At 35.7% G+C, this 26572-nt stretch overlaps 1 protein-coding gene across 2 annotated transcripts in view; it reads left to right on the plus strand.

Moving 5' to 3' along the window:
* The first annotated feature begins 684 nt into the window (after positions 1 to 684).
* The window catches only part of LOC149539584 (uncharacterized), a 44789-nt gene continuing 18901 nt past the window's right edge, over positions 685 to 26572 (plus strand). Inside the window, exons 1-3 of one of the 2 annotated variants that reach the window (XM_089800816.1) lie at positions 685 to 947; positions 1048 to 1224; positions 3585 to 3694. In XM_089800816.1, the coding sequence (XP_089656942.1) occupies positions 1071 to 1224; positions 3585 to 3694 (264 nt within the window). In that variant the 5' untranslated portion in view covers positions 685 to 947; positions 1048 to 1070. The remainder of the gene's footprint in view (positions 948 to 1047; positions 1225 to 3584; positions 3695 to 26572) is intronic. The other variant, XM_089800817.1, reaches the window with a different exon arrangement.

Genomic DNA, 26572 nt, shown 5'->3' on the forward strand with positions numbered 1-26572 from the left:
TATGAAAAACAAGTTATAATGAGACATAGTTACAATATACTAACATGCACAAAATAGAATTTGCAGGTATCTTGGAAAGCTATAATGACATATCGAGCTATAATTAATGGTAGTTACAAAAGATACCAGTCAATATAAAGTAAGATGTGTAATCAAATAATATATATGCATGAGTCTCATATCCAAGTACACTCTCAGTGTCATATATGTATAATGAAATAATGTATATGCATTGATATGCTATGAGACATACTTTTGCTCTATCAAGTCGTATAACATGATTGAGTAGATGCTTTGCTAATGTAAACTATTGTTGAAATATAATGAAAAATTGCATCACATGCTTTATCCTATTGCATATCCAATGTATAAAACACTATCTAAATTGCTACTCGTCATATGCAAAAACTATACTTAGGCAAGAACTTTGACGTTTTGTGTTATTATTTTGCTTATACTTTTAGATGGCTATAATTGTTCGCAATTAGTAATCATGACCTTCCAAAAAAAGGTAAACCAATTCTCCGTTGAATTGAGAGTAGCACTCATTATGAACTTCTTTTCGATGAGTAGAGAAAATAGACAAGATCAAATTTACAATTCTGGAATGTTATATGCAATCTATTTAAAAGAAGAGGCATACTAACAACTATATCTGTTTGAAAGAGATTATCGGCCTATAGTAACGACTATAATTTTCAATCCCTAACCCCGAATGATGAAGTATGAAATTATACGAATGTAAAATGCAATTCTCCGACGAGGCAACATAAACAGCCATGATGAGAATGGAGTTGACAATAACAGATAATGCATTATAAGAACTTCCTCTATGCTGCTGGATAGTATCTTTCTTCTATGAGAGGAGGTTAAATCGTGGCTTTACAAAACGGGGGAAACCGACAACAATTTGGATCCCCTCTGAAGTTTGTGTACTTCTATTCACTGTTTGTTCTCTTCGATCTCTGTAATATACAACCCCGTCAAATCGTTTGAGTATAGCGTTTTTCCTCCTCATTTTATTTTTCAATTTGTTGGTTTCGTTAGGAGACGAAAATAAGGGAGGCAGAATGTTGAGAAGGGCAGCAACCCATCTAGAAACCCTAGTTTTGCTTAAACAGCGTGCAGCTGTTCCAGGATCTGGCAGTGGGCAGAGCTGCCAAAGGTTTCTTTCGTCGTCATCATCGTTCATTCAGTCGTCGGCACTTCTGTTTAACAGAACAGGTATTCTCTTCAGCAAACACAATGCCGCTGAACCAATTCATTTTTTCCGTCGACATGTTGGTTACTCAGCTTGCAGTTTTGCTAAACATCGCGCATTGCTTTCAAATTAGTTAATTTATGTTGATTTCTTTGCCGCATTTTGATATTTTATCTGTTTTTTGGGTTTGAATTGAGTCTTGCAATGCTTAAATTTAAATGGGACGAGTAGATGATGGAAATGATCGATGAATGTGTATGGCAATGAGATGTTTTTAATAAGGATCATTAATGGAAGACTATTAATAGCCTAACCCTGATATTCACACGCCAACCTCCTCTTCTTTGGCCAGAGGTCCAATTTTCGTCTTTCAACTGCAACATATTTCCATGTCGCTCAACCAAGCATACTAAATTATTTAGGGAAAAAACCCACACAGTATGCCTCTTCTTTGAGCTTCTCTCTGATTATATCTCAGGCAAAAATTAATTACTCTCTTCAAGGTATGCATTAGAAGGCGGAGGAGCAAATAGCCGACATGGTACTCTTTTGCGAGCGTGTTTACTTCTTACCTCAATCTGGTGGCAAAATGAGAATGATCCTTAATGGATCAGACATGTTAGTGAAGTAAGCTAAATTGCTGCTAATTTGGTCAATTGATACTAAAGACTTAAGAATAACAGGCCACTTATTAAACTTATTTAAGGAAGAATATCAACAAATAGAGTTGCAGAAAGCTCAGCAGGTCAGAGCATGTACATAATTTCACTTTAGTTATTCAAACACTTGGGTCTATCAGCATGAAGAAAAGCAAGCACTAGTCGTGCTTTTGGTTGCAGTTGAAATATCACAGTTTTGGCTGTGGCTGAGTTTGTTAATGAACTCTGTGCCAACAGGATGTTTTTGTGACAGCCTACTACTGAAACCGTCCCAGATAGGACAGACAGATAGAGCATGCAGGGACAGAGGGAGCTGAAGCATTGGGATTCCGTCTTTTGACATTTCAAATACACTTGGGCATCCCTTTAAAGCTCTCTTGTAACATATGAGAAATTTTAGGCCTCAATGGACGTATTCTAAGAGAATTATTTTCAGTTGTAATTGTTTTGATTGTACCTGGTTACCTCAATGAAGCTATCTTATTGAAGTTCAAGTGTAGCCGGGAAGGTTAGAGAGTAGCAGTGCTGTGTAAGTGTTACGGCATACACTTTAGGACACATTAAAAGGGATTTATTTTCAGTTTTAGTTGTTTCGATTGTATCTAGTTATTTCAATCAAGCTATCATATTGAAGTTGAAATGTAGCTGGGAAGGTTAGAGAGTAGTAGTGCTGTGTAGGTGTTATGGCATACTCTTGAATGTGTAAAATGTTTTCAAAGTCCTCAATAAGGTTTCAACCGTTTGTAAGTGAAAGGAGATGGTGGCATAAGAAAGAGATCCTCACTTTTTTGGAGTTTTTTTAATTGTTTATTGTTTCTCCAGGCCAAAAGCTTTGTATTCTCCATTTTATAGTCGTTCTTTCTCTCAAGTTGGTTGATGTATTATTCCTTTATGTATGTTTGACTTTGCACTCTACAAATTTAAAACACAATGACATTTTTTCTGCACTTCTTAATAGGATAGCAACAGAATTAGTCAAAACACTATAAGATAAGATAAGATTTGTTTTGGTCAGTTAATGGTTATCCACATTATTTATGCATCAGAGAATGGAGCAATCCTTCAAATTTATATGAAACATGAGCTTGAGTGTCTAAACCTATTGAGACACAAGATGTCCGCAATAAGACAAAATTTATAGAGCATCCATCTTCAGACAAAAGGAACAAAAGGAGGCTTGCCAAGGCCCTTGAACAGAGATGCCATCAATGAGCAAAACAGACAGCTGATTACTCCATGAATGCCTGTGCTCAAATTAGGAATTTACTAGCTCAAAAAGTACATATCACTTGGAACCCCATAAAGTGGAGTTTGCTATGTCAGCATGCAGAAGATAGTACAGGACTCAGGAAACAGAGCAGCCGTCAATGCTACAAGCAGCCATAAAGCTCATCTGATATCCTATTTCCTGTGCTTAAGTTGCTCTCAGAGTCTTATGTATTATAGTTTAATGCCTACTTTTAGGCCCAAAAGATTACTCCTTGCTTTTCTAGGGGACATACTTGAGCACTCTAAGTTTCTCCTTTGTGTTTTCGCCTTGCAGGGGCTTCACTAAGTTATGTTTTGGGTCTTTCTAACATGAAAATTTGTACAATGCATTGGAATTTATGTTTTGGGTCTTCTTTATCAATACTTCAATTTCCCATGTTATTAAAAAGCTGATATTGTAATTTATAATGGATGTGATCAATGAACTGAGGGTTTATTCCTTAAATCTGAAATAGATGGGCCTGGCTTAATGGGATGCTATGGAAACAATGTATGGGGCAGATCATCAGCATTTCTGGAATCAATTTGCCAGCCATCTGGTGGATTAGATCAACTTTTATCTCAGGTTTCTTGAACTTTCAAATTCCAATTCTCTGTACACTTTCCCTGTTCAGTTTGGCATATTTACTCATTAGAAAATTTTCTGTCATGAGGTGGTCGTATGATTTATTAGATGTGTGTTGGCCTATTGAGGGACATGGTTGAGTTTCGTTACCTAATTTCTATCATCACTCCAGTTTGTCAACATTGTGGTTTTTTCCTTACGTTGTTTTTACATTAATGAAACGATAATGTATGGTTCCATGTTCCATTTTAGTACTCAAATGTTACAAAAATTACCATATGCTGCATGGGCCACTAAGAAAGAAAATTGAACTAGTGCACAGGATTAACATTAATAAGTCAATATATATCCATACATGCATTCAAGAAACTTTTTCCTGTAGAAATTTAGACAAGAAAACTAACTTGTATGTGTATTAATTACAATCATCCACCAAGTTTTCAGGACATGATGGCAGGGGGGAGGGGGGATGCATTTCTGAGACAGCAATTAAACAAATTGGAAAGTTTATTTTGCTTTAAAAGAGGGGTAAAAGTTTATCAATAAGCAACGGTCAATACAAAGCTGAAAGGACCAGCAGGCCCAACAATAGGTTATAAAACAAGAAAGAATACAGCCAGCCAATCAAGGCTCTCTCAGAGTCCCCAAATAATTTTTTCATGTCCTCCATAACAATTCTTCTAATGTCCAAGAATACTCAAAAAGACAAATGTTCCCAGTCCCCAAAATTTAACATCCCATCTGCTCAGAAGCCCATTGTGCCAAACAATCTGCCACTTTGTTCCACTCCTGGGGGACATGACAAAAGGTAACAAACTCCAATGAACTACAAAGTTTAACAATCTGATTGACCATCGAAACCAATTGCCAACTCATTCCCTCCTGCCGCTTATTCAACATTTCAACCACCATTTGTGAATTAGATTCACAAATGATCTTTTTTCCAACCATGGGCACAACCTCTTTCCAGAGCATCAAGAATAGCAAGAGCTCCCATATAGTTGTTAGCATGCAGCTATTTATACAAAAAAAGAAAAGAAATGGACAACCCAGAACCATCTCTACCTACACCACCAATCCCAACATGCCTAGGATTTCCTTTGGAAAGACCATCAATATTAATCTTCAACACATCAAGAGGAGTGGTTGACTAGCAACCAACCCACTGGACCTTGCTCTTGGCATGCTGACCCACCTTGGAAAAGCGGAATCTCATGCCATGGACACCCAACCCCAACTTCTGAATAATGTCCAAATCACCCAGATCCACAGGGGTGGACAAATCACATTTTGCTGATAAGGTCTCCTGAAGAAAACTAATGATTCTTATCCACAATTGATGACCCAATATTTTTCAGTACTGAAAAGTCCTTTGGTTTCTTCCCAATAAGAATTTTCAAATGAATAAAATTAGGACCAATGTTCCAAGCAATATGAAGGAAGTCTTAGCTGGGAAGTTTCTAGAAGACCCCAGAGCTTGACCAAAGAGGAACAGTGAACACACAGCCTATTCCAAGACCCCCACTAGAAGTGCCAAATTTTCCTAGAGAAGGCACACTAGAAGAAAATATGCAAGGAACGTTCCTCACTGTTATTGCACAAAATACACATAGGACCCTGAAATTCTTTCTTTTGCGACTTCTTGGAATTGAGGCACGTATGTTGCACAACCATTCACATGATAAAGTTGCACTTAGGCCATGTAAATTGTTCACATCTTTTTCGAGCAAGAAACAACCATCCACCTGTGGATCTTCTTTTCTAGCACCTACTAACTTGAAACAATCGAGAATTTTCCCTTTAGATTATGGTCTTAAGTAAGAACATCTAAGGAATTACAAGCTTTGACTCACAAAATCTTACCAAGCTGTTGATTATCCTCTTTAGAACCTCCAAGAGGCCACTCATGAGGTTCATTCCATGTAAACACTTACACCCTTGACCCACATTCTAGAAAATTTTGAAATCTGCATCCTTTTACAACCTGCTTCAAGAAAATCATTATATAAAGATTGCAAATGCAGGAAAAATGAAATAATAGGTGGAAGCTTATCCCAGGAATCAAACCAGAATAGAGTCTCAGAGCCTTTATTACAAATCCAAAATAGCCCTTGCTTGATCAACTTAGCATCACTTTTGAGAGTGCTCCAAATCGTAGAGTTTTTGCTATTACAAATCCAAAATAGCCTTGCTTGATTAATGTCCAGTCCTCTGAGATACTTAAGTCCTAGCCCAATTGTAGTCCTCATTAATGCATCACCTCCGACACTTGATCACCAAAATAACCATTTAGATTTGTCTGTAGAAGACCAAGACGACCTTCTTGTTTTGACCTGCAAACAAATTCCCACTTAAGCAACCTCTAATTCTTTGAGTTTAAATTACCAGCCCATAAGAATTGGCAGGAGAGGGCATCAAACTCTTTAATGAAGCTTGAAGGAGCCACCTGCATAAAACACTTGTACAGACTATAGAGGGAGTGCCTGAATCACATAAATTAGAAGAGTCACTTTCCCAACAGTAGAGAGCCCCTTGCAGGTCCAATGAGTAACTCTTATGCAGAACTTCTCTACAAGGCCCTGCGAAAACCTTCTAGGCACAGAGCCTACAACAATGGGAATGCCAAGATAAACAAATTGTAGGGAGCCAATCTGGTATTTAATGAGTAAAACTAGTCTTCACAAGTTGAGAGTATTAGAGAAGAATATGGAGGACTTGCTATCATTAATCTTTTGCCTTGAGGCTGAAAGCTAAATATCTAGAGACCTTAGATTGACTGGATCATTAATTCTAGGTAATTCCATCAAATTTGTATCATCACAAAATCCAAGTGAGAGTGTGGAGGCAATTTGTTACCCCATCTACATCCCTGAATCAAATCATGTCTCACTTGAGACTTGATAAATCTCTCCAAGCCTTCAACCATGAAAATAATGAATTAAGGTGAAAGAGGATCAGCTTGACGAAGACTCCGAGAGTCTCCAAAGAGCCCAGAGGGCTGAGGGCTCACTATTGATGACCTGCTTGATCCTGTCACTGGCAAACCCAAAAAGCCATCAAAACCTTATGTAGGAAAACCCATGTAACATGGTCATAGGCTTTGGCCATGTCAAGCTTGATAAACATAGTCTTTTCTTTGGAGGTTGCCAAGGAATGAGTAGCCTTAGTTGCAAGAACAATCCCATCCAGAATTTGTCTGCCAACAGGAAAACCCCCTTACTCCTCCAAAATTAAAGACTAAGCCACAACTTGAGTCTTTCTGCTATCAGGTTAGTAATAATTTTCTAGACAACTTTGCAGAGGGCTATAGGTCTATTAACTCCTCTTTTTTGGAGTAAGAACAAGGAACATATTGTTCATGGTTTGTAGCATTTGTTTATTCCTTTAAAGTTCCTGCATTACCTCCAAAAGTTCTTGCCTTTTAATTTCCTATAACTCTTGGTAAAACTCTATCAGAAAACTATCAGACCTAGGGACTTTCCTTTTCTTCATCCATTACACAAGTTTCTCTAATTCATCCAAAGTGGTAGGTTTGAATAATGATTCATTCAACTCATTAGAGACCATCAAAAGAATACACTCCATAATAAGATCCTCTTTCTCGCTTGCAAGAGGAGCTTCCTCAGTTAAGAAAGTGGAATCAGTTGTGACCAATTAAACTTAAATCCGAACTTATAAATCTGAACTCCAATAATTAAATCAATGATGCACAACAATAGGAAACCATACATTGCAACACGATGATTTGTTGACTAGGGAAACCCTTGCCAAGGGAAAACCTTGGTGAGGATGGTACCCACATAAATGCGTTAATCTGATAATTTTTTGTAAGGACAGTTGACCCTGTTAGGAGTCTATTACATACATTTTGTACACGAGTCCTTGTTAGAAGTCTCAACCTTGTTAGGAGTTGTATTGCAATGGAGCTCACTGCTCATACAATGATATATAATCTATACAATGACTTATAGATAGTATGCCAAAATTGACTGTATTGACATCATCAATATCTAATTAGTCCTTTGTGTATCTCGCATCCGATTATGCCCATGCAACTACTGATCGCATCTAACCATCAAAACATCAATATACCATCATACATAAAGCTCGCATATCATGTGCATAACATAACCATACTTCGCATTATCAAAATGTCCTTATATACCCTTTTGATTATACTGTCCAGTTGGCGTTAATGATAAAATGTGTAAACACTTGTCCAATTTTTTTTACCAAAACTTGCTAATTGAGGGTTAACATCTAGGATGTCATTCCTACATTGTCAAGTAATTGAATTGACAAGGCAATTAAATTCCTTAGGATCTCTACCTCATACTCTATATTTTACAAGATAGACTTTTCTTCATATTATCATTGCTAAATATATGTGAACTGAAATATTAACACCAACGAACATAATTACATCATATAGTCTCTATTAAATCATAATACAACATTGTGGCAATTAATACTCATCTAGTGAAGCTCACTAACTAAAACAATATCTCTGCTGACAATATTCTTGAATTTTACTTGGGCAATTTTCTTATTCAACCAAAGTCAAAACTAGACTCAAGTTCATGCAACCTTATCAATTGATAGTGTTGTCATAAACAAAAACATCTATATTATCACATTTGACTACTTGCCAACAATCTAGCCAAGTTAGAGAGGAATTATACAGACATCAAGGAAAAGGAAAGTTGAAGGTCTGTAGAGAAGATTGCAGAGAAAGAAGGGATTAGCAAAGAAGAGTGGACACAAATGAAGAAGGGAATCAAAGTTCCCACAAAGGCTGAATTGGAAAGCATTGAACCCTTATCTTCAGCCAAAGTAGCTACCATTGGCTATGGGGGGAACACTTTACTAGTAAATCTTTCTTTCTTACTAGCTCTAGATTCCGACCTCTAAGGGTCAGCCTCCAATGCTGAAGGATACGAATGGGCTCCAAAGAAAGCTGCCCGCCCTCCACCCGCAAAGCATTCCAGTCAAGTACATGGGTCACATCGGGAATATATTGCCTCAAAATAGAAACATGGAAAACATCATGGATGCGTGATAGGCTAGGTGGCAACGCTAGTCGATAAGTGACAAGACCGATCCTCTCAAGGATCTCAAATAGTCGGACAAAACGTGGTGCCAACTTAGAGCCTTTCCCATAACGGATAGGGCTCTTCCGTGAACGCACTCTCATAAACACCCTGTCACCAACTGAAAAGTGACAATCCAACCTATGGGCATTTTCATACTTCTTCTGCCTGTCCTGAGCAATAACCAAATGCTCTCTAATGCAAACAACCTATTGCTCCATATCCTAAAGCATCTCTGGACCTAAAATTACTTGGTCCTCTAAACGATCCCAACTCAAAGGGATACGACATGGTCTACCGTACAAGGCCTGAAAAGGTGACATGCTAAGAGAACTATGGTACCCATTGTTATAGGCAAACTCAACAAGGTACAAATAGTCCTCCCACTTCACCTGCCTGTCCATCACATACATGGGAAGCATGTCTTCCAGAACCTGGTTCACTCTCTCTATTTGACCATCGGTCTCTGGGTGGTATGCCGAACTAAAATTGAGTTGCACGCCCAAAGCATGCTGGAGAGATGTCCACAATGATGAAGTAAACGTTGGATCTCTATCCGATATAATCCGACGAGGGATTCTATGCAATTGAACAATATCTTCCAAGAAAACATGCGCTACAGAAGAAGTTGTGTAGGATGCTCTCATGGGTGAAAAATGTGCTATCTTGGACAACTTGTCCATTGTCACCATGATACAATCATGTTGTCGTGATGACATAGGCAACCTTGTGATAAAATCGATGGATATATATCCCACTTCCACCTTGGAATGGTATGCAGCTGCAATAGGCCTGTCGGATGCTAATGCTCTGCCTTCACTCTCTAGCACTTAAGACATCGAGCAACAAAATCAGCAACATCGTGCCTCATCCCTACCCAAAAGTACAACTGTCTAAGGTCGACATGCATCTTCTTGATGTTGGGATGTGTGGAATATGGTGCACGATTTGCTTTTGACAAAATCAAGGTATGAAGATCACCAGAGGCCGTGTAACAAACGGTTTTTCATAACAAAATAAAGACAATCGATAAAGGGTTTTCCCCAACTGAATACCTTTTCATAGGACATTAACTGTTTTTAACTACCAACGATTAACTGAAATAATTATAAAAACGATTAACTAAAATAACTGTATCAATGATTAACTGTAATAACTATAATAACGATTAACTGAATATAACTGTTGTTAGTAAACAGTTTTTCTCAAATGGTTTTATATGCAAAATAGAGAAAAATGTATACCAACAAATGAATTCCTTTACAGGACTAAGGAGTTTTCTGCTTAAAGTTTCTTCAATAAAATAGGCGCAGCTACCTTTATTGCAAATAATGATTTTTGATCTTTTAACTAACCAGAAAGATATTTTCAAAATACAATCTGCTGACAATGTTGAATCAACTTATTCTATCTCATCAATATAAAATAGATTTTTTTGCTAAAGAACCACTCAATTTTAACTATCAATATTATCCACATAATTGAAATTTAAGTAATTGAGCAGGCAGATTTAATAAAACTCACTTCTCACAGCTTCCCAAATTTTGAACTGGCAATTTCAGAATTGGCGACAAACACAACAAAAGCTTTTTATATAAATAGTATCTTCAGAAATACTGATTCAAACAAGCAGATAACAGTATCTACTTCCAAAAGCTTTTGACAAAATCAAACTGCAGAGTTTTCTTTGTATTTGCTGAAATTTGAAATGCTACTTCTAAAACTTAAGATTAAACCTAAAACAAAAATAGTTTTGTCTATCGATCTGCTGGAGATTAACCCTATGCCATACTAATTATTACATATTTATAAGGCATGGGGCTGGACAGTTGCCAAAATTACCCCGCCAAGAGTAAAATAGTCTTTTGGTTAACATAACTATGCTAACTGAAATGCAAGAAAAGTAAAACAACAGAAAAGAACAACTAAGCGACTATGTGTAACTATATCTTTTGATTAGGTAGCACCATCCCCGCTGGCCACGTTTCTTGCCTCTTTCCATGCTTCATAGGCAGTTGAAAATGCTGAAATAACGAACTGATGGGGCAGACCAATGTAGGCAAGCCATTGCTTCCAGATTTCCTTTTCTTTATTCAATTTCACTATCTTTTCTTCATGCATTTCCAAGTGCTTCAGATTAATTATCAGCATGGCTTCAGTGTGTGTTACGTTCGAAAAGTCTTGCTTAGTTGGTGTCTTCTTGTCTTGAAGTTCTTGGAATTTCTTCTGAACCTCTTTGATCACTTCCTCAGATTGGGTAACAGAGTCTTCTTCTTTTCCTGTGCAATGCTTGACAAACCACTTAAGGTCTCCCTAAATTATTTGGTGTATAACCTTAAGTTCTTGCAGTGTTTCTTTGATTTCAGTCATGCCTTGTATTAATGCTTCATTCCTCCATTCAATACAATCTATGATTACGTACAAGGCTTTCTCATCTAAACCTGCCACAGGACATTCGGCCCGAAACTTCTGTAATCCAAACTCTTGGATATCTTCCAGCTATATCACTACCTTTGCCCAATTTTTCTTTCCTTCTCATATCCTTCATTGCCCAGTTCTACTTTTTTAGTGATGGTGGAGATTTCTTTCGAAGTCTTATCCAGGAGACCTATATGTTTCACAGTGTCATCCAGGAAGCCTTGCACCCATTCCTCTGCTGTCTTTGCATTTGTGCAGGTTATCAAGAGATTGCTGGTTGGTTGCAGAGGACACATCAACAATTGCTGACATCTTGCTGATAGGTTTTGCTTCAGGATGAAGGATGGCGTTGATACACTGTGCCATACTCTTTATTGTCTCCTTCATCTCCTGTTTATCTTGTCCATCCATCCACACCCTGTGTGCAATTTTCTTATTAGAGGCTTCGAAGAATTCCATATCCACTTCACGGTTTTCTTTTCCCAAATCAACTTTTGTTATCTAGTAGTCCTAAGGAGCTAGGGATTTGCATGAGCTTCCATTCGGTGGCATGGCTATTTCAGCTGACTAGTGCCTTGAGTTTTTATCAAATCTAATCCTTGATTCCGTCTTGGCTTTCTTCACCTTAGGTGTTTTTCCCAAGCATTTACTAACTAAATCATCAATTGGCATCGAAAGGGGAACCATGCTTCGCTTCTTTTCAACAGAAGTTTTCAACCATTTAGGTGTGACTAGTTCTTTATCGGTGGTAGGGGAGAACTTGGCCAAGGCGAGATTACTCTCTTGGCTCTCTATATTCACCGGTGACTTCTGAGGTTCAGGTACACTGTCCGCCATAGGTGGTTCTTCTGCAACCTCGAGATCAACTGTCATTGTACTCTTGCCTTTAGTTGTTGATGCCCTCTTTGTGCTTGAATGGGTCACCCTTTTAGTTTTAGGGGTCCCTGCTTGAAGTTGAAGTTGAAGTGGTGATGGAACTGCTTCAACTTCAACTTCAACCGAACTTGCAATAGGACCATGAATATCTTGATTAGTGATTACTTTTTGCTTTCGAGGAGCCTTTTTACTTTTGGTTTTTGAAGACTTCCCAGTTGGGTCAGGGGTGGCAACAATTTTTGATTTTATCCAGCTTGCAGTCCTAGCCAGCACATCCTTAGTGCGAGAGAATACATCATCCTCTTCTCTTCTTCCCCAATCAATTTCGGGAATAGGCATGCACTCAATCTGGTCAATGTAAAATGGGTCAAGCACCTCTTCAGAATCTTCCTCTTTCAGCCTGCATGTATCAAGATCCACATTAAACATATTAATTTGTTTAATAGTTAGCCTTGACCATAGCCTTTTCCTTACTTCAAACTCATTAGGGCAATTTGCCCAGGAGTCTTCTAACTGTGGAATGTGAACAAGAGAGACTGCATTTTTAACATTGTTCCTGACAAACCCTATATAATCAAAATCTTCCTGAGGGGAGAAGGGTTTAAAGCACAAACGGGTCAATGATTCTTTTGTTAACATGGCTTGCTTTAGACTAGGACACCTATAGTGGCTGATTTCAATAGGAAAGAATACAGAAGAAGACCTCTTAGAAATCTCAAAAGACTCTATCATAGAGACAAATTGTCTGCACATTTCAGATAAAACAATAAAGTCTAAGCAGTAACGAGGCAACTTCAATGGTTCACCAGAAAAACCACCCATCCTGAGATATGTGAACCTAGGGAACTGAATGTAAAAGCAGTCATAGACTTGTATAGCTTGCATAGCTTCCTCAGGCAGCACATTGTTTTCGTGACCTTGAAGTTCAAAGACTAACCTTCCCAGAAAGACATCATTTACCTTTCTGAACTCTTTACACAAAGTAGCTTCTTGAAGGTCATTGCAATATTGGTAAATGGGCATTTCATCTATCCATGGTGAATGTGGGAGGCTTTCCCATTCTAGGACATAAATCAAAAAGGAAGATAAGAAAAATGGACCAAAATTGTTGATGGCCACTGAACCCTTGTGCAAATTCTCAGCAATTAGGTTAGCCCAGTCAGCAATTAGGTTAGCCCAGTCAATGAACTTATCTCCTTCAACAATCTTTTGGATGAAAAAATACATCCATGTCTCCCAATGAAATGCATGTTCATTTCCCTTAATTCTGTTCAACAGAAGTACAATGTTTGCATTTTCCTTGATGAAATGCTCAATGGTTAACGGTTTGGGCAACCTTGAACCACCTTCTACCGGTTTTAGAAGCCAAGACTGGGCTACCTTATTATCATAATTGTTTTTTTTCGGCATATAGGCGTTCTGCTTCCTCAAACGTCCATGGTTCATGGGGTTCTTTGTAAGGGATCCTAAAGGCCGAATAAACATTGGTTCTGTTGATCTTAACTATCACTTCCCCAAAAATTTTCTTGATACACCTTGTGCTAGGATCATAATAATTTGCGCACTCAATAACTAGCTCTGGGCATGTGATTGCTGCAGGAAAGATGGCGGCTTCAAGCAACCCACTATTGACTAGTCTTTGGTAAATGGGGCTTGACTAGGTGTTTCTGGCTCTTTCAATGACATCAATTAAATTTTTATTAACCAGAAATGTGTCACGAATTTTAGGCAAAGAGCTAAGGAGACATGGCTTTTCAAATTTGGGAAAACAACGTCATGTCTTGCTATGAGATGACAGGGTTTAAAAGATACAAATGGAAATACTTCAAAAAGCACAAATAAAATTGCAGAGGGTAATGGCAGTGCACTTACAGTTTGATAGAGCTATATCCTGCGACTCGTTCTCCCTGCTAGATGATGCTGGAATTTCTTTTGCAAATGGCGGAATGAGCAATGAAATGGCAAACTAAATGCATTTAAGGGATAACTTACAAAGGAAATCGCAGTACAGATATGGCAAGTAAATATAATAATTACTATTCATGTGCCGCACATCGGAAGACCCTTTGAGTGATTTGTTATAAATGCCCATCAAATCCGCACGCCTATTAATGCTCCATGTCATCATGAAATGACAAATTTGCCTTTTCGCCAAATCTTGCCGTATCAGAACACGTGCCACCTCGATGTTCTTATTTATAATCTCACATGCCTTGGTAAATGACTTTATTGGGGCCCACTTTGCCTTTTTATTTCAAAAATTGAATGCCTGCATGAAAACACAAGGTCAGTATACAAAATCAATATGGAAGTTGAAGTTTGAGATGATCGGGCTTCAACTTCGACTTCGACCTCACCAAGATTGACTCGGGTAAAGAAAGTGGACTTTGTCATATGGAAGACAGAAGGGAGCTCGAACTTGAACTTGAAGTTAATTGAAACTTCAAGTTCAACTTCACGATTAAGAAATGACTCACGACTGAACTGCCCTAGGACGCGAGAAAAATATAAGTGGTAACAATTGTAACAATGATCAATTGTAATAACTATAATAATGATTAATTGAAAATAATTGTAACAATGATCAATTGTAATAACTATAATAACGATTAACTGAAAATAACTGTAATAATGATCATTTGTAATAACTGGAATAACAATTTACTATCTTTCTCTACATATGAGTAAAGTAAATGCTTAACATGAGAAGAAGAAGAACGTACAAGTAATATCCGACGAGTCTTTAGTTGGTTGTGCAAGCCTTGACTTTCGGTAAGAAGAGAAGCATTGACTTAGGCTTAACCTCTCAACCTTGGACCATACTTATCCCCACACAATCTATTCAATTAGAAAGGCCCTCCTTACCCTGGGATTAGGCTTGGGATACTTTTAGTCTAGTTACTTGAGCATTCCGGTGTTTAGAATGTCGCACAATTATGGATGGACATGTTTGAATAACTAGCACCACTGACATCAAGTGATCATAGATGGCAAACATGTCTTTAAACGACCTTGGCCAAAGTTTTTCAGATGGGTTCATTGACCTGATCACCACCACTGGACTTGACAACAGGAAAACAATAATAGGGACGAGCATGAGCTATTAATAGAATGATTTTAGTTTTATTTCATCATATCTGACTTTTATTTCTATGTCATTGTAGATTTCATCTCACCTCTTCACCTTTTCCATGGCTATACAATCGATGAGTCCTAGGTGCTCGGATCTCAAAGCAATCGGCTTTGTGTAACACCCCGCCAAGGGATCCAAAAGAATTAATCTACAGTTTTAACTAAGTTTGCCAAACAAATTTTTTTTTTTAAAAGAAAGAATAACATACACATCAAACATAAAGTAGCGGAAGCAATAACATACAATCATAATTAAGCAAACATCACAGATTACATTCCTTAAGGATCCCAAGACGTTGAATCACATTTAAATTTAATTAATATTAAGTCTAACAACTACCGCACCCACATGAAAGAATAATTAAAAGTCCAAAGTCCACTTAAATAATATACATTTGTTTCGAATGCCACTTGGCAATAAAATTCGGAATGCTCAATCATCCACTATACATGTCACAGGGTATGAAAAGACAAAAAGAATATACATTTATAAAAATAGAATTACATTTTCCCTTTTGGATCCATGATACAAAGTACAATCCAATAAATGAAACCATCCATCATAAAGATACAACCATCCATCATAATACATAGAGATAGAATGAAAGGAAATGCAAACAAGGAAACTCCAACCATAGTATCAACGGACGGATCTCAATGGTAAGAGTAAAAAGCACTACCACCCGACCATGTGGTAACCCAAAAAGGCCCACTCCCACCACACTAAGGAGATAGTCTCAAGTCCCAAACATGATATCAATCCAAATATCAAAAGTACTTTCTAAGTCTAAGAAATCCTAAAGTAATCTAACTCAAAGGTTCCAAGATAAATCGACATCTAGACCCAGAGGCACACAAAGATATGCAGGAAACTTATTATTTAAGCGGGCAAGTGTCATCTTACGAATCAACGTTAGAGTTACCCTGGCAGTCTCTCAGGATCCTGACCCCTTAGTGACCCTATGCGGCACTAGTATCCTCTCATACTGACAAGGCATACTAACAATGCATGGTTGCAACCAAGCGTTTTCTCTACTCCCATCCTAGTCTGTACTAGCACTTGAGGCATGGCATGAGCGAGAACATACAAAGACTCTTATTAGGTTCATTTTACTCTCATTTAGTGTAGTGTTTTCACTTATTAAACAACTTACAAGGGGTTATTTTGGTAGCCACTTAGCGCCCCGACCTCCATTGTAAACCACTTTTCGACATTTCATATAGATAACCTACCCTAAGCTCATGAAATCACAAATTAAAGAATTGTAGTAAATCACCTTAGACCTATACAAGTGACTGGAAAGCATCAAAAGATAAATCACGATACCCATCAGTTCTCTACGAGCAACTGGAAAGTATCTCAAAAATATTGATCGAAGACTCAAATGGTTAAGTCAAGTAGGTCATAACTTTTATCTCGTTATTCCATAATAACACTAAAAACAATAACCAACAATATAAACAAACTCATCAAAGAGCATACTAACACATTACCATGGTTGAGTTTAAAAGATCAAGATCAGTTCAACATAATACCACATTCACAAAATTTCCAAGCCTCTAGTAGATGTCCTAAAACTCGTCAACACTCTAGTTTACCCAAACCCAAAACATAGACAATATACAAACAACATAGTGTAGGTTTCATAGTTTGGTTTGATTTTGAAAACATAATGACGAGTTAAATATAAGGTTTCAGTTTTCGTTCAATGTAAGTTTCAAGTAAAAGAGATTCTCAGTTTACTCTACAAGTTAGCCCATTCATTTATTCAAATCAAATATAGAATTACCCCCATTATATTTTAAGTTAATTCCCTAAAATATTCGAGGGATAATCATTTATTTAAATTATTAAAATAATACTTGTCGATTTTCAAATAAAAATAATCTACGATTTTATTAAAATCAATATTATAATAATGAAATAAATGTATAACTTAATCAAACAACTTCCATTATTAATTAACTTTAACTAAATTAATTACTAATTATATATAAACATAACCATATTAATATTATTTAATTAATAAATATGAATAGAACTTATTAATAAAGCTAATAATAAATAATAATTTAAATTAAAAAAAAGAAGCAAAGCATATTTTTTGAAAAGGCCCGTCGACCTTTAAAGAGGGCCGCGGCCAGTTTGTGGCTGCCATAGGGCTTGCGGCCACAATAGTACGTAGTACTGTCGTTGTCGCAGTACCTGCATCAGCATCAGTAGCTGCTTAGTATAGGAAAGGGGGAGGTGGGGTAAAACCCCGTCCCTCAATATATATATATATATACTTTTTTTTTTTAAATTAATTTTTTTTTTTTAATAAATATTTTGTTATTTAAAAATCAAACCTGACCCCCCCCCCCCAAAAAAAAAACATTTAAAAAATATATATTTTTATAAAAAGTTTCAGCCTTAATTTGATAGGGAAAATACGACCAATTGGTTGAATTCTCTATTGAATTTTTCAAATTTAATACAAAACCCTTCCTCGTTCAATTTTCACTTTTAAATCTACTGAAGGAGGATTATATTGATATTTTAATTTGCCCGTATATAGAAGATTTAACATGCATACTAGAATTTCACCATATTGAAACACTAGTCACAGAAAATTATTTAGATAACCATTTCGTAGACACGAAGAAGACAACAAAAGGAATAGCGTAAATAACTTTGCGAATTAATCACAATAATCTACCTAGATTCTGATGTGAATAACTCAACACCCAAAAAGACTTGTCAGAGAAATTTCTCCTCTCAAATTCGCGGTCCTTCGAAAATGAACCCTCAATTGTTGATAAGGAGTTCTTTCCTAAATTCAAGGCACTAATTGTGTGATCACTTGAGAGGACTCCTTGCTTAACAATCTTTAACTCTTCATTAACTTTTCTTTATCTTTTTCATGCACGTTTATTGAAATATAAAATATCTTAATTAAATTCACTTGACTTCTCTATTTAATTAATTTATTAAATTTTAATCTCATGCACACTTTATGCATTCTTTAAACTTTTAATAAATTAATATCTTTTCCATGCTTTATTTTCAAAACGTTAATTGATAAAATATTTATTAACTTAAATAATAATAATATTTAACATTTATTTAAAAATGAACTCTAAATATATAATTATTAAATTAAATAAATATTATCACGTTCTAAAATTAAACTTATAACTTATATCTTTAAATTTAATTCTTTTTATTTAATTAATTCTCCAAATTAATTAAATATAATTAAATATTAAAATATCATAACAATTTTTCATTAAATTAAATCATTTAATTTTGACTTAATTAATAGAAAAATCACCAAAAACTTATAGGACAAAATGCGAAAACCCATCATAGAAAGACACATACAAGATCAAACTAAAGGGTTATAATCACGAATTAATGTGTACGATGCATTCAGAAGGTAAACAACTCAGATACTTGTCCTAATTTTCTAGGACAAATGGTTTAAAGCTATGTTCCCTAGGGATGCGTCCCCTCCAAAAAGCCAACATTTCAGGGATAGGGACGTCCTCGTGCCGGGGACTTAATTGGACTTGCATCTGTCCCAAAATTAAAATAATAAACACAAATGTCACTTTTGTTGTCCTTGATTGCTGTCCCCCCCGTCCCCAAAATCAGCAAACAATTTTGCCATCTTGGAAACTCGTCTCGCTGTCCCTTGCTGTCCTGATCCTGGAAATTCGGGGGAACACAAGTTTAAAGGTTAGGATTTGGACTTAAGAATTTATCTCCTCTCTCTTACCATTGAGATAATGCGATAGGGTACACTCATCATGGCAATTCAGCGAAGTTGACATTCGGTACTTGCAATCTACATAAAATTCATGCATGTACAAACACATATATACTAAGCTAAACAGGCAATGATAGGAAGTGGTGCATCATGTAGATCCCGACTAGTAGGTGACTACGACTCCCTTCCTTAACCACATTAGAAACATCATAAATAAAGAAAATATACACGCACACCATACGCATGTAGTATGGGGTAAGTATCCATAAAAAAACACATGATAATCCATTTAACTAATCATCATCAATAATTGAAATCACTATAATAATCATCATGCATACATGAAGTATAGAGTACCAAGTAATCTCATCATAAAATCAACTGAATGTGAAACAATATTTGATAATCTCAAAACTAATGCTACTAATCATCAAGCATAAAACTGGCCTAAAAGAGTTCGGCAATGATAGCAAAAATGTAAACTAGGGGCAGGCACTACATCCACCCCCCCTAGACTTAGGCTTATTCCTGGAAGCCTACAAGAAAAGGTAAAACTAAAGAACTCACTTTGTGGGTCCCATTGGACCCGTTTCCCCCGTAGGAAGATATGACTCCACTGAGAACACTACAATAATATCCAAGATACAAGATGCTATAATAACCATAGGACATACTACTGTAAGGCATAGATAAAAGACACATGTTTTGAAAATAGTATAAGTTCAATTTTGAGTTTTGCTTAATTTAGGTTTAAGTCTAAATGTTCAAGTTTGAAAATATACTACTAAAAGTTAAGTTCTGTTTCAATTCAACTAATTGAAGTTTTAGTTTGTAATAGATATACATAATAGTTTAATTTTCAGTTTTAGTTCAACTAGTGGCATTCCAATATACCCAGAGCTCCCAATGTAGAAACTTGACTCTGATACCAGATGTAACGGCCCGCCAAGGGATCCAAAAGAATTAACCTAAAGTTTTAACTAAGTTTGCCAAACTTTTTTTTTTAAAGAAAGAATAACATACACATCAAATATAAAGTAGTGGAAGCAATAACATACAATCGTAATTAAGCAAACATCACAGATTACATTCCTTAAGGATCCCAAGATGTTGAATCACATTTAAATTTAATTAATATTAAGTCTAACAATTACCACACCCACATGAAAGAATAATTAAAAGTCCAAAGTCCATTTAAATAATATACATTTGTTCCGAATGCCACTTGACAATAAAATTCGGAATGCTCAATCATCCACTGTACATGTTACAGGGTATGAAAGGCTAAAAGAATATACATTTATAAAAATTGAATTACATTATCCCTTTCGGATCCATGATATAAAGTACAATACAATACGTGAAACCATCCATCATAAAGATACAACCATCCATCATAATACATAAAGATAGAATGAAAGGAAATGTAGACAAGGAAACTCCAGCCACGGTACCAACGGACGGATCTCAATGGTAAGAGTAAAAAGCACTACCACCCGACCATGTGGTAGCCCAAAAAGGCTCACTCCCACCGTGCTAAGGAGAGTCTCAAGTCCCAAACAGGATATCAATCCAAATATCAAAAGTACTTAAGTCCAGGAAATCTTAAAAGTAATTTAGCTCAAAGGTTCCAAGATAAATCGACATCTAGACCCAGAGGCACACAAAGACACGTAGGAAACCTACTATGTAAGCGGGCAAGTGTCATCGCACGAATCAATGCTAGAGTTACCCTGGTAGTCTCTCAAGACTCCAGCCCCCTAGTGACCCTATGCGGCACTTGTATCCTCTCATACTGACAAGGCATGCTAATGATGCATGTTCGCAACCAAGTGTTCTCTCTACTCCCATCTTGGTCTGTACTAGCACTCGAGGCATGAGCGAGAACATACAAAGACTCTTATTAGGTTCATTTTACTCTCATTTAGTGTAGTGTTTTCACTTATTAAACAACTTACAATGGGTTACCCTGGCAGCCACTTAGGGCCCCAGCCTCCATTGCAAGTCACTTCTCTTCATTGTATATAGATAACCTACCCCAAGCTCATGAAATCACAAATCAAAGAATCATAGTAAATCACCTAAGTCCTATACAAGTGACTGGAAAGCATCAAAAGATAAATCATGATACCCATCGTTCTCTATGAGCAATTGGAAAGTATCTCAAAAATACTGATTGAAGACTCAAATGGTTAAGTCAAGTAGGTCAGAACTTTCATCCCATTATCCCATAATAACACTGAAAACAATAACCAACAATATAAACAAACTCATCAAAGAGCATACCAACACATTACCATGGTTGAGTTTAAATGATCAAGATCAGTTCAACATAATACCACATTCACAAAAGTCCTAAGCCTTTGGTAGATGTCCTAAAACTGGTCAACACTCTAGCTAACGCAAACCCAAAACATAGACAACATATAGACAACGTAGTGTAGGTTTCATAGTTTGGTTTGATTTTGAAAACATAATGATGAGTTAAATGTAAGGTTTCAGTTTTCGTTTAATGTAAGTTTCAAGTAAAAGAGATTCTCAGTTTACCTACAAGTTAGCCCATTCATTTATTCAAATCAAATATAGAATTACCCCCATTATATTTTAAGTCAATTTCCTAAAGTTCTAGGGATAATCATTTATTTAAATTATTAAAATAATACTTGTCGATTTTCAAATAAAAATAATTTACGATTTTATTAAAATCAGTATTATAATAATTAAATAAATGTATAACTTAATTAAACAACTTCCATTATTAATTAATCTTAATTAATTAACTTTGACTAAATTAATTACTAATTATATATAAATAGAACCATATTAATATTATTTAATCAATTATTAAATTAATAAATGTGAATCAAACTTATTAATAAAGTTAATAATAAATAATAATTTTAAAATTAATATTATAATTTTTAATAAAAATAATTTTTAATAATTTAAATTAAAAAAAGAAAGAAAAAAAAAGCAAAGCTTATTTTTTGAAAAGGCCTGCTGGCCTTTAAAGAGGGTTGTGGCCACTCTACGGCTGCCGCAGGGCCTGTGACCGCGACAGTACCCATATACAAAAGACAATGCAATCTCTCATAAAGTAGAGAAAGAGGGAAAACCTCATGGGAAAAACCCTCCCCCAAAAAGAGAGATTGAACAACAAGATGCATGGATGGATGTAGCAATCAAGACCCCCCATTACAACATACATCAGGTATATACACAAGAGAAAAAGGACAAAACCCCATAAAAGGAAAAAGTCCCCCCCATAAAAGAGGAGACAAGCAAGTCCCCCTCTAAATGTAGAGTGCTAATCAATGATAGCTGCTCCAATGTAGAAGTTGATCCAATGTTGCTGAATAATATTCCTCCCCTTTGGAAGAAACAATGGCAGAGGTACAAATGAGATGCTTCCACTATGTGTAGAAAGAATCTTGATGATGAATGGTGTCTCTAAAACTTGCTCAACTATCCCTGTGTCGATGCTGATGGTTGCCCCTTCTAATACCATGAAAAAGAACATGTGCAGATCAAGCAAGGATGGATGTAGAACATGTCCCAGAGAACCATCTCCGAAAATGATAAAGAGACCTCCTGCAACTGTTGTACATCGAGATCCACAATCACATCAACCTGTGAAGATTGATCATGGAGAGAATGGACAAGAGGGTTAGAGTGAGCTCTCGCAACAACTGAAGAAGGATTTTCTTCATCAAAAGATGAAAATGTATATCATTAATGATGTCTCCCAAATCTGCTATGTGTGACTCCACAACAAACCTGAAATATCTATCAAGAAGTCATCCACTGATGCCGGAGCTGGAAGACAAGGTGTACCTTACTGTTCTGGACCTATCATTGTGGCTATGGATGAAGTATTCACCTCAACCAAGAGAAGACGAATATCATCGATGATGTCTCCCACACCTTCAATGTGAGACTCCATGAACAAACTTACAATATCTGAAAGGAAGTCATCCTATGAAGTTGAAGTAGGAAGACATAGTGTTTCCTGTTGTATTGAATCAGAAGTATCTATGGCTGGAACTGGATTAGTAGTAGCAACAGGAGCATCAAGAGGTGTGATCGCATGTGGAGGTGAAGGAACCATAGCTGAAGTTACTAATGATAGAATGTCTTTTGGAAAAGGAGGAACTATTGGATCTCCATATTCTTTCCAAAGAGCCATCCACATATCATAAGGGTGAATGAGCTTTTTAATGACAGGCCAACAATCTGAACTAATTCAATATAATGATATCCAAAAGTTTGTTAATAGGTGGTTGTTCTTCAGTGTCAGAGATTAGTTTGTTGGAACATAAATAAGGAAATACTTCCTTATGCTCGCTTCTTAGATGATCAATGATTAAAGCACTCCATTTGTGATAGTTTCTTTTTGTCAAGGTCTAATTCGTCGATATGAGTGACAAAACTCCTCTATGAGATCAATGAATGTATGTACCTCCCAAAATGCAAGAGAGAATCAAAGAACCACCCCCCCCCCCCCCCCCCCCAATGGATGATTCAGGCACTTTATAGCCACTTGCCAATTTAGGGCCTATTTTTGAAAGTAGTATTTTTATCCACACAAGCTTGTAATTTGATCGTAGATCTGGAAAGTAGACAAAAAATTATGCACTTAAAAAAAAAGAAACTTGATTATGTGTCCAGATGAGCCTGTAGTAAGCATTTGAAGTGGCAAAAAAATTCAGGAATAGAGATCTCAAACCACCTGCACCAATGTGTAGATCGAAAAATTTTACCCCAAAACAAAAAAAATTGCTCGAAAAAAGGATCTGTACGAGGGAGATATCGCTATTTGAAAAATCACCTCTGTTATTATTTTTTCTGAATCACCGCCATTGCGCCTCCAAAAATCAATTGACTCTAGATTTCACCTCAGATGTCTGATTTTGATGAAACAAAAGTCAATTTGGGGGTTTTTTGACCTTTTGAATATGATGCCAATATCTGATTAGCACCAACAAGCTTCAATCTTTGCCTGCAAAAAATCTCTCCTACTAGCCTAATGGCCAAAAAACTTCTGGAAAATAATGCAAATACAAAAAAATAGTAGAGATTCAAATGATAAAATATGCAGATCTGAAATTTAACTTCAGATACTGTCGCTGTCGCAGTACCTGCGTCAGTGGTAGTAGCTTCTTAGTATAGGAAAGGGGGAGGTGGGGTAAAACCCCCTCCCTCAATAAATATATATATTTTATAAATTAATTTTTTTTAAAAATATTTTGTTATTTAAAAATCAGACCTGACCCCCCTAAAACATTTTAAAAATATATTTTTTTATAAAAAGTTCTAGCCTTAATTTGATAGGGAAAATACGACCAACCAATCTAATTCTCTATTGAATTTTTCGAATTTAATACAAAACTCTTCCTCATTCAATTTTCACTTTTAAATTTATTGAAGGAGGATTATATTGATATTTTAATCTTCCCATATACAGAAGATTTAACATGCATACTAGAATTTCACCATATTGAAACACTCGTCACAGAGAATTATTCAGATGACCATTTTGTAGACACGAAGAAGACATGAAAAGGAATAACGTAAATAACTTTGTGAATTAATCACAATAATCTACTTGGATTCTGATGCTAACAACGCAATGCCTAAAAAGATTTGTGAGAGAAATTTCTCCTCTCAAAACCTTCTCTCTTCCGAAAATTTGCCTTCCAAAATTTGCGGTCTTTCGAAAATGAACCCTCAATTGTCGATAAGTAGTTCTCTCTTAAATTCGGGGCATTAATTGTGCGATCACTCGAGAGGACTCCTTGCTTAATAGTCTTTAACTCTTCATTAACTTTTCTTTATCTTTTTTATGCACATTTATTGAAATATAAAATATCTTAATTAAATTCACTTGACTTCTCTATTTAATTAATTTATTAAATTTTAATCTCATGCACACTTTATGCAATCTTTAAACTTTCAATAAATTAATATCTTTTCCATGTTTTACTTTATTTTCGAAACGGTAATTGATAAAATATTTATTAACTTAAATAATAATAATATTTAGCATTTATTAAAAATGAACTCTATATATATTATTATTAAATTAAATAAATATTATTACATTCTAAAATTAAACTTATAACTTATATCTTTAAATTTAATTCTTTTTATTTAATTAATTCTCCAAATTAATTAAATATAATTAAATATTAAAATATCATAACAATTTTTCATTAAATTAAATCATTAATCTAATCATTTAATTTTGACTTAATTAATAGAAAAATCACCAAAGACTTATAGGACAAAATACGAAAATGCATCATAGAAAAACACATACAAGATCTAACTAAAGGGTTATAATCACGAATTAACGTCATACGACGCATTTGGAAGGTAAACAACTTAGATACTTGTCTTGATTTTCTAGGACAAATGGTTTAAAGGTTAAGATTTGAACTTAAGAATTTATCTCCCCTCTCTTACCATTGAGATAATGCAATAGGGTATGTTCATCTTGGCAATTCAGGGAAGTCGATACCCGATACCTGCAATCTATATAAAATTCATGTATATACAAACACATATATACTAAGCTAAATAGGCAATGGTAGGAAGTGGTGCATTGTGTTGATCCTGATTAGCAGGTGACTACGACTCCCTTCCTTAACCACATTAGAAACGTCATACATAAAAAAAATATACACGCACACCATACACATGCAGTATGGGGTAAGTATCCATAAGAAAACACATATAATAATCCATCTAACTAATCATCATCAATAACTGAAATCACTGTAATAATCATCATGCATACATGAAGTATAGAGTACCAAGTAATCTCATTATAAAATCAACTGAATGTGAAACAATATTTGATAATTCCAAAACTAATGCTTCTAATTATCAAGCATAAAACTGACCTAAAAGAGTTCGGCAATGATAGCAAAAATGTAAACCAGGGGTAGGCACTACACTTTACCCGTTGATTCTCAACTAATTCATGAATTATATATATATATATATATATACACATTCCAACTTATCACAATCTGTGATTTGAAGAATGTGTTCTTTAAGACTTGTAGAAGATATCTTTTGAATTCTAATTCTCTAATGGCATAATAAATCATGATTTCATAACATCGTTACTTGGCTTTTATTTGTCATAAACAACTCTAACTTAGAGGAGGTCTAACCTATGATATTAAATAAGATATTTTGTATCATGATAGATGTTGTAGCTTACTGCTATGTAAATCAGATTTACTGTAACAACTGAATAAGAAAATCATATTGCAATGTTTGGATTTTGGATATCCACATAACCTGGAATAATCTGAAAAGGAATGGAGTCTTGCTAGATGCTCAACAACTTGCCTCACTTTTGACTGTAAAGATCTTGAATGCTACCAGTATGAAAATTGCTCACGATTTCGGCAGAATAACAGTATAATAAAGAAATCGTGGAAAGGAAGAATGCAATAGTTACAAATTGATAACAACAGAGATATTGGTGCTATGAAAAATGTAGTCAGTAATATGGAAGAAGATGGGTGATGAACACAGAAGTCAGATGTTTTAACAAGGAAGTCGGGTGGTGGAAAAGATGATGTCTTCCATCTCCC

This window comes from Cupressus sempervirens, chromosome 9 (genome assembly GCF_028749045.1).
Source record: "Cupressus sempervirens isolate cs-2001-9-10 chromosome 9, ASM2874904v1, whole genome shotgun sequence".
NCBI classification, from domain to species: Eukaryota; Viridiplantae; Streptophyta; class Pinopsida; order Cupressales; family Cupressaceae; genus Cupressus; species Cupressus sempervirens.